The 10,485-nt window shown below is 42.8% G+C and overlaps 1 protein-coding gene across 7 annotated transcripts in view; it reads right to left on the bottom strand.

The window, feature by feature from the left end:
• The window catches only part of LOC123763092 (caskin-2), a 439,015-nt gene that overhangs the window by 8,802 nt on the left and 419,728 nt on the right, over positions 1-10,485 (bottom strand). For all 7 annotated transcript variants that reach the window (XM_069301222.1, XM_069301232.1, XM_069301240.1 and 4 more), the window contains 4 exons: positions 9,847-9,984; positions 9,364-9,503; positions 7,109-7,244; positions 1,366-1,578 (listed from right to left, as the gene is read on the bottom strand). In XM_069301222.1, the coding sequence (XP_069157323.1) occupies positions 1,366-1,578; positions 7,109-7,244; positions 9,364-9,503; positions 9,847-9,984 (627 nt within the window). The remainder of the gene's footprint in view (positions 1-1,365; positions 1,579-7,108; positions 7,245-9,363; positions 9,504-9,846; positions 9,985-10,485) is intronic.

Below are 10,485 nucleotides of genomic sequence, written 5' to 3'. Positions count from 1 at the left end.
GATGTGCTGATGTTGCACAGGTTTTTGCAGTTTTCACATACTGTACCTTCAGGTCAGGCTGGTGGGACTTTCTATTATTCAAACTGTGGGATAGAGACCAGGCGTCAGATGTGGGTCCTACCTTTTTTGAGTTTGGGCCCGCTGCAACCTCCTGGTTGTAGTATGACATTCCAGTCTCCTTTTGGCTAAATGGTAACTTAACCCTTATTATCCTTGAGAAAATTATGTAACTTTCACCCTTCTTCTGTTCAAGGGAACAGTCTCCCTGAAACAAAAATTCTTCCTGTCTTCCTTAATAGGACTTTTTAATATGCACCTGTCCTATTCATGGATGTTAGGATTCAGTAATTCCACATCCAAGTTTTCCTTTTACAGATGGCTTTGGTCATGGTTGATTTCAAGCACCTGGTCACACCTGACAGACATTACATGTTGCTCATAAGTTCAAAAATTATTTGCTGCACAGCTCGTACAGCAGCTGCACAGCTCGTAGAGCAGCTGCTGACTTTGGGCGGGGGATCGTTTTTTTGCCAGCCTTGATCTCTGCCTCTTCAGCTGTCAAGACTTAGCCTAAGCTATTAGCTTTACTTCTCAGGAAGTCAATATCAGATTTCTTTGTGGCCTGCCTCACCTTCAAGCCCAATGTTATGGGGTACTTCAAGGAGTTCATTTGGATGCTTTTGATTATGCCCATCCTTCATGTTTGATTTTTTAAAATGCAAAATGATTTCAAAATGATTTTTTTTAAAGTGTATGGTAAGTTTAATGGCAGATTAAAGGAATAAAGGCAGTACAACAAAGCTGCACATGCATATCCTATGCTTGTGAATGTTATATTTTATTTGATCCACAACCAAACTTGCCATATATTTCAACATACTGTACTGTATTTTCCTCATTCTTCTTTTTCCCACTCTAGGAATGACTTTACTTCCAAATATTTGACATCTTCCTTAAGAATGGATCCCAAGTTTATTTGACATTAGGTGCCAGATTTTATAGTTTTATTAAAGTAGAGTCAGTTTGTCTATTGTAAACTATACATAATAACTAATAATGAGTAAGAAGACTGCTCTTAATTACAGATTCAGATAATTACAAAAGCACTTCAAATGCCCATCTTGGAGATTCTTTTAGGATCCATGAGATGGAATCTGACAATCTAAAAGATTAAGTCACAAAATCTAAAAGATTAAGTCACAAAACAAGCCTTGTCCCCCAGGTCGACTGAAGAATAGAACTCTCAGAACCCACTCCCTAATTACACTATTAATTATTATTAATTAATACACTATTAATTATTAGGTAATTACACCCCGCCCCCTCCTTTCAAATAAATTTTAGTGCATAATAGGCATTTCTTACCGGTATAAAATCAGGTAGTCCATCTGAGATGTTGAGTCTGGTTATTTCAGCTTTAAGTTTTTTCCGATGAGCAGGCTTTGTGATGCCAATGGCATTCAAGTCTTCTGGAGTCATCCGTGAAATTGTTGGCATGTCATAGCCAGCAGATATAAACTTTTCATAGTATTCCTCAAAGCGAAGATCTGTTAACCAAGCACCTAACACTTCTGAATCCTGAAAGTAAAAAAAAAAAAAATTAATACTAAATTTTAAAATGTGTTAGTTGGTTGTTTAATCTTCAGACAATTACTATTTGCAGCTGAATTAATTTTAATGTAAAAAGTTTATTTTTCCAAAATTCTAATTTTTTTTCAAATTTGCAATACAGTATAATTATGTGCAGTAAAGTATAATATCACAGGTAATCAGAGCTAAGTTCTAATAAGTTAATATAAGCTATTTTTTTCAAAATTTAAACTACAATATTTATATTACATTACAATTGCCCATAATTACAACTAAAAGATAATTTAAATGTTGACAAATCTGTTTACTTAATTTTTAACTGAAATTGAAAAGTTCTATAAAATATCATGTACTGTACTGAACAAGGTGCATTAATATTTAAATTACCACCAGTGGAATAAACTTTCAAAAACTAAAATACGGTACAGTAAAACAAATGGTCACTGGTCGTGAATACTTCCTGTAGTCACCATTAGTAACTCTTCTATACAAATTGCAACCATCAGAAACTAATCTACACATTGAAATGATCACTAACTCATCTACACAGATTGCAATCACCAGAAACTCGTCTACAAAGATTGCAATCATCAGTAACTAATCACCGATTAACCAGCCCATCCTCTCGAGCATTCCCAACATCACTAATGTACTAAAGTGCTTGAACCTAACCAAACCAAGGATCTACGAGTACAAAACGGGACATCGTCAATTTTGCGAGCCGCGGTGATTTTTAATCCATCAGTTTTTCGCCTTAGAGGCAAAATGCGATGTACTATTCGAGAGGATGGGTTGAATATAGGACAGCTACACTTTGCCATTATAACTGTTTAAGGCTGTCCATAACTCAAAACAATGCTGGCATCCGTAACTCGGGACAGACCAGTCACAATTCATCTTCATGTTAAACAAACAATAATTTACCTTAAGAGCAGTTCCATCTTCCTAGTGGAACAAAATATTACCGGTACCTTCTGTCAGCGACTACTTTCCACCGGCCAGACATATATACGTATAATGTATATCTCAATTAAGGTCTTCCAATCAAAAATGACTAAAATATTAAGCGAGATATTAATAGGAAATGGTCGCATAACTGTCGAACACCTTGTGCAGTCTCAATAGTCTTGGTTCTTGGCACATGGTTCAAAGTTCAAAATGTGATAAAAATGAAGGATAACATGATGCAAGTTCTGTATATATTCCTGCAGAGCATGTGTTGCTCTCACAAGTCAAGCCTGGCCCAAGGTCAGGCTTGAGGAATATAAGAACTCCCAGAACCCCATCCAAGTACAAGCAAGGTAGACATAGCAAATAACAAAACATAATAATATATATTTTGTATTCAAGTCAAAAGGCGATATTCCCTTCAAACATTATTATTTTGCATAATGTATGCCAGGGAGGTGGCAAGCAACAACGAGGTCATCAAACGGCGGACATGCATCACCCGCTGCCATTGTTACGTGAAAGTGGTGAACATTGGTTTGTATACAACGACAGTGACATAATGAGTATGTTGATAGAGATCCATAAATGTTTACGATGTTAGTGCATATACTGTACACACACATTCAGACAATGACTCAACACTCGACGGTGACACATGCGTGCGTATGTTCCCCAACACGAAATAGTCGCGTCTACAGCATGAGTATATAAATGCATGAGAAGCCCCCACACAGCCCTTGTGCCACCCATACCAAAACAGTTACGAACGAGTGCACATGGAAGCTAATGGATTAACTAATCCATTAGTTAAGAAGCAAGGAAGAACGTACCACCAATAGATATGACAAATCCATTAGTCACCAAACCAGGGATTCAATAAACATGAGCCAAGGCATTGCATTAAACGATCGATAGATTGAAGAGGTTCTCAGCAGCTAACGCTCGGGGCTAATAAGCATATTTAGGAGAGTAGATCACACAACCAAGACACAGCCTCACCTCGGGTGAAGGACGCACCAGACACCATCTTCACTTTATATGGTCATTGTGAGGTTGGCTTGGGATATGAACGCGCAGAAAATAAACACTACAAGACTGAAGATGATTGCTCTATATTTAGGTTTTGTTTTTTATTCAAGTTGATTTAAGTGTTACCTCACGACGACTTACTAAGTAATCACCACGACTTACTAAGAGTCCAAAAGACAGCGTAGATAAAATAAAAAATATGCAACCGAGCATAGACATAGAGGCCTGTTGATGTTGCTACCCCCCCCCCCCCCACCCACGCTCTACCTCCAAGGTTCACTGGGCTGAGCAAGGGCTATAATAAGCCCGGTGCCGTACCAACAGGCCACTTAAGCAATGGTGCCCACTTGAGGGTTATAGACACACAACGCCTACATTCCTCCTTCACACCAGCGCCAGGAACGTGCCTCGCGCCCTTATCCTCACTTTAGGGTACTCAAGAGGGAATATAATAAGCGTCTACGTGTTGAAGTTTATCAACACACTGAGAATGTTCGTTAAACACAACTCGTCTCTCTCTTCATTATCTCAGTCAAAACAACTGAGCGGCCGACCATGCCTTCATCGGGGGTATTTAATTGTTTTGTTAACAAGCTTAGCTGTTGCAGCCAATATGCATACTTGTAGCCTGCTCTTCGCTGGTTGTAACCTATCCTTCGCTGGTTGTAGCCTATCCTTCGCTGGTTGTAGCCTACCCTTCGCTGGTAGCAGCCTATCCTTCGCTGGTAGCAGCCTATCCTTCGCTGGTTGTAGCCTACCCTTCGCTGGTAGCAGCCTATCCTTCACTGGTAGCAGCCTATCCGTCGCCGGTTCTGTACCGTTCTTCACAAGTTGTATTCCATGTAAAGCATTTGACCAGAGCAGGAGACAGCACCGTGGATCTTACGACGTCCCTGATGCTGGGTCAAGCGTCCTGGTAGAACACTTGTTTTCTCGGTAAGTAAATGTAAACACGCACATATAAGAGCAAAGGTTTGTTTACCTTAAACGTGTCGTCTAGCGTATATATTTCTAAGGCTGAACTCTGATGCCATCGTGATCGCGATATGATGAACATTTGTACTCATTCATAATCGGAATATTTATTATTTCTTTATTATTATTCAGAAAAAACCCCGAGTACATATGGGTTAAGAACTATATACAAGAAATTACCGGGTAACGCGAATTTATTTAGTGAAAATATGCATACGGTATCCCTTTAAGGAATATCTTGAACATTGTGAGTGTATCGTGTGCTGACTTTATTAGTATTTTCGTCCAGTTAAGAGAATTTATACGTCTAAAAGAACCTCTTAACTATACAGTATAGCTAGATAAAGGGACATAAATCGACTGGCATCACTCCATTTGAAGTGAGTGTCCTTTATAAAACGACAAGACCAGTCAAGGGATGTCTGTCCCTCCAGTCAGTTGATGAAATCTGACAGTCTCTGCCGCAACAAGGGCCTATGCCTTGCCGTTAGACGGTCCACGCTGACTAACCCAATCTAACCCCGTCCTAAAGCTCAATGTACCCAACAACAACGGCCGAGGTTTAATAGCCTTAAGTAGGCAGCAAGGTCTTAAGTCCATGCCTGTCTCCAAGTCGTGGTAGAACGCCTTTCAAAACGCTTATTGTTTTCATGGTATTCCGTTACCTAACTCGGATGAAATTCTAGGAGCGAGGGCCAGCGTGCGGGATTCTGCACGCCCTCAACCTCTTGCAAGAACCTGACACAATATACCCTGTGCGGTTTTATCCCCCAGTGTCCCGGTCGCCCTCAACACTGGCTAGGATTGGTGGAATGGCCCTGCTCCGACCACCACCACACATCCACGGCCTTAATTTCTACCCTCCAGGGCCTACCCCGCCAACCATACACCCAGGGGCCTACCTTAGCAACCATACACCCAGGGTCTACCCCCATCAACCATACACCCAGGGGCCTACCTTAGCAACCATACACCCAGGGGCCTACCTTAGCAACCATATACCCAGGGTCTACCCCCACCAACCATACACCCAGGGTCTACCCCCATCAACCATACACCCAGGGTCTACCCCCACCAACCATACACCCAGGGTCTACCCCCATCAACCATACACCCAGGGTCTACCCCCATCAACAATACACCCAGGGGCCTACCTTAGCAACCATACACCCAGGGGCCTACCTTAGCAACCATACACCCAGGGTCTACCCCCCATCAACCATACACCCAGGGTCTACCCCCATCAACAATACACCCAGGGGCCTACCCAACCAACCATACACCCAGGGTTCACAGCTTCATTCACAAGTGTAGGAGCAGATGCGACAAAGATGGCAAATGCAGACAGATTTCAAAATAACACACACACACCTCACTCGCTACCCGTAGTCACTGATAACCACTATTCCACCACCATCCTATTACTCAAGATCTACTATAGGTGGGTAGGTAGTCAACCATCCTATACCCAGGGCCTTCCTAACTACCATACACACCGGGGGTACCCACACAACCACATTATTTCACTATTCACAGACCGAACCTTATATTATGAGTGAAAAAACAGAAAACGGCATATTGTAATTATTCCATTTATAATTACTCTTCACACTCTTTAACGGCATGCATTAAACGCTGGGAAATACAAATTCGGACGTGGCATTTCCACTTACTTCAAGATCGTCATCTCAACGTGTAATAGACATAATAGTCTAGTGCTGAACACGGGATTCAAAAGAAAAAATGAACACGGACCCCGATTGCTGGTGTTAAACTGGCAGACTCTACTCTTGGCCTTATAATTAGGTCCACTCGTGTCCCTTTACCCTAGCCCAACCTCCCCCCTTCTCCCCCTCTCCCACTCCCCCTCACAACTCCTCATATGGCCGAGTGCCTCAATAACCCACTACACAAAATGTGGTGTGTGTGTAACCTTTACACTAAACCTGTCCAGGGAAGACAGAAGAAAATGTATATATGGTGGTTAGCACTGTAAATAAATGGCCACGTATGTGGTAGGGAAAAACAACAGCTGTACAAGACTTTACTCCGTACATGTCAGGTAAATAAATCCCTTTAGAAAACAAAAGATCATATGATACATATAATTGGCGGGAGGTAAGTCCCGCTGCACCAGATGACCCGATAAATAAACTATTTGCCGGCAAAATAATAACTTTAACTGTATGTTGTTACATCCCACTTAAAAATACAAAGTAAAAATAAAGTGCAGCAAACGTTACCCGCTTCATCATCAGCTGACATTGTAAACAAAAAATATTTCCTGTGCCAGCTGACAGATATTAAGAAATATATTCCTGATGTGCCAGCTGATAGATGTAAACATAAATATTCCCGGTGTCCCAGCTGACAAATGTAAACAAACCATCTCATTTGAAAGGCAAAGATAAAAGTACAAAATCCAAAAGGGAAGAGAAACTTCCTCTTAGATTATACAGAATTATAATGGTTAAAATATAAATATATATATATATATATATATATATATATATATATATATATATATAGAAAATGGTTAGAAACTTGTGGGTGGAGCACTTACTCTGACTCCGTTGTTCAGCAGTTCTGGAACGTTGACGTGGGTTGCTGGGTCGTGTTCCATGGAGCCCAAACTGGAGCTGGAAGAGTGGTAGCTGTGACGGAGGATGGAGCCGCTGTCGTAGCTCTGCCCGCTCAGCCTGCACAACACAACACAACGCCATCACTCAGTGACGTTCATCACAACACTCTCTCCCCTCCCAACCCTCCCCCCGAACACACACACCGCAGCCGTCATACCACACCCAGCATGCTGAACCACACAGCTTCATACTACACCACAGCACATCGCTCAAATCACGTCTCGCCACAGCACATCATGCTGTACTACACCGCATCATGCCATACATCATCATATACCATACCACACCACCTGGAAACAGAAGATCTACCAGAAAGTTGGAAGACAGCCTCTGTAGTCCCAATATACAAAAAGGGGTGATAGGCAGGAGGCACTAAACAATAGGCTGGTGTCCCTAGCTTGCATACCATACAAGGTGATGGAAAATATCATGAGAAAAAAATGCTAGCAGCACATCTGGAGAGAACGAACTTTTAACACACCACCAGCATGGGTTCGGGGATGGTAATTCTGTTAAACCTCACAGGTTTAACAGAATTCTATGACTAGGCGACAAAAATTAAGCAAGAGAGCGGTGGATTTTCTCGGACTGTTGAAAAACTTTTCGAACAGTGCCCCATAAGAAACTGTTGCATAAGTTGGAGAAATAAAAATGGAGTAATGGGAAAGGTGCTCCAGTGGATAAGGAAGTACCCAAGCAACAGAAAGCGACCAAAAGCACGGGCAGTTACAGCCCCGCTCCTCACAACTCTTGTGCCAGGTAAGTCCACTACGGGCTCACCATAGCCCGGCCTACTTGGGACTTTGTTCAGAGTAGCTAAATCTAAAACAACAACAAACTACAAATTCCCAATAAGCCCAATTAGGCGAGTACACCCTTCACACCACGCTACACCCTACCAATCCAACCTCAAAACATTGGCGTTTTGAACGCCAAAGTTCAACCCCCCCCCCCATCGTGCGTCAACCCAGTAGCGTTGGTTGACGCACGGGGGGGGGGGGGGGCGTATGTGTCAAAAAAGAACACATTACACTACTCACAACTGACTACGTTTGAACTTTTCTTGAGCAGCGCTTCGCTCACTTCCTGTGTTCGAGGAGCACCTCTCTAAGTACTCCACCCGCGTACTATAAATATACAAAATTGTCAACAGAAGGGGAAATGCCGATCCAAAACAATATAGCAGCGATTGGTATCTCACTGCCCGCAACGCTGTGCGTACTAGTGGCTTTACAAGAATGTAAACATATCATGCTATGTACTCTCACAAACCCGATGTACCTTTTTTGTATATAAATAAATAAATAAATATATGTGTTATTAAGAAAATATAGTGTTTATCTACAAAGTATGACAAATCTGGCGACTGGAACTTTTTGAGGCCAGCCGCTGCCTGGAACAGCAAACCCTAAGGTTGGATTTGCACCACATCGAACTTCATACACAAATACCATAACATGCATCACATTACATCAGATCAATCTTCATCACACCACATCACACTGCACCCCCCCCCCCCACACACACACACACACACACACACACACACACACACACACACATACACACACACACACACACACACACACACACACACACACACACACACACACACACACACACACACTTCAACAAGAATATACAATAACCCCACATAACTTACACCCATATCTCCATGTCCTTGCAAGCTCCCCAATTAAATCCTAGTTCATGTAAACAATACATTAACGCTGATGTCTCTAATATATTGCAACTGTCAGTAATTTGCTCAAGATTTATTATTTTATGCTAATACACAAAATCGATTTGAATATAGCGCCTCGCCACCCGCCCCCAGACGGCCGGACTAAGACTGTGGCCAGTTATATATATATATATTTAAACAACATTTTGTTTGCAGCTGTCTTTGATAAACAAGAATAAATGGAAACAAAAATACAAAGATATTGAGATAAAATATAAGAGAAAGGTCAAGATGAATGGTTAAAAAGGACAAACAAACGCATGTTTAACAGTGACAGATAACCGTTGGGGATAACTTTGGCAGATACAGAATAATGAGGAGGGAGGAGGAGGAGCAGTAGCCGGAGAGAAGCATGCCAAGGGAAGAAGAGCTTCATGAAAGGAGAACAGGGAAGGGAGAGAGAGAGAGAGAGAGAGAAGGAAAGAGACTGACCTGTGCTGGTGGGAGTGGGTGGTGGTGGAGGCCCGGCCGGAGTCGAGCGAGGTGGTGGAGTTCCGACACCCGCCAGACGACGCCGTCGAGCCTGTCGTCGACGACCCGCTGCCTGACCCGGGGCTCGACCGACCCGGAGACTGTGTACAAGACATTATTTGTAGTTTACCTGTGGACAATTTCCAGAGTTCCCTCCTTTCCCCCCATCCCCACTAGTGCCATAACAACCGCAGTGTTTGCCACTGAACAGAATACAATGATGAGGGGCCATTCAAAAGTAGTAATGCAATAGCATTTACGTAGGAACATGATCTGTGGGGGGGGGGGGGGAAAGTCACCACAAAAACAATACAGAAAGGGGGGGTGTATGGTGCCCCAGGCAACACCATAATGCATTGATAACAGGCGAACCAGATCGCATAAACAGGCGAATACGAGGCATAAATATGGAACGAGAAGCAGATTCACAGTGTAGCAGCTCACCTGAACATCGATACCCTGGTCCTCGAGGGAGGTCTGGTGCTGGTAGGTGAGGTAGTAGGTGGTGTCCTGCGGCAGGTGGTGGGGCGAGCCAGGGGACGTCTTCGGACACATCAGGTGCGCGAACTGAGGCACCTGTTGCTGTGGAGAGAGAGGGACACAGGTTAAGAGGGACACTACGATGACTTCCATTCATATCTCTCCAGGAACTGCTGTGTGAACGCACTTCTCTCGGGTAAATGATCACATATACCACCACCATCATTATACACTCGTAACAATAGGCACTATAAAGCCCATCCAGGTATCCGCCACTATGAAAATCATCAACCACAATTACCACAACCTTTAGGACCACACTCATCACAGAGATCATGACATACTGGCGTCACAACTATAACTATCACTATTGTCATAACAGACCCCTGCTATCGCAACTATAACCACAATCCTTGCCCCTCACAACCACCACAATATTTGCCCTCACAACCACTAGCACCGCAAATGCTGTAGTCATAACCGCTGTAATCTCAATGACTATAACGTAACCACCATCTCTGTTTCTACCACCACAGAAGCCTCCATCACTATCGGGTTTTCACTATTTGTCAAAACCACTCTACCGGTCTCTACTGTCTGTCT

Source organism: Procambarus clarkii, chromosome 5 (genome assembly GCF_040958095.1).
Source record: "Procambarus clarkii isolate CNS0578487 chromosome 5, FALCON_Pclarkii_2.0, whole genome shotgun sequence".
Classification (NCBI taxonomy): Eukaryota; Metazoa; Arthropoda; class Malacostraca; order Decapoda; family Cambaridae; genus Procambarus; species Procambarus clarkii.
Note: the sequence above shows the minus strand (reverse complement) of the source record. Positions and strands in the feature narration are given on the sequence as shown.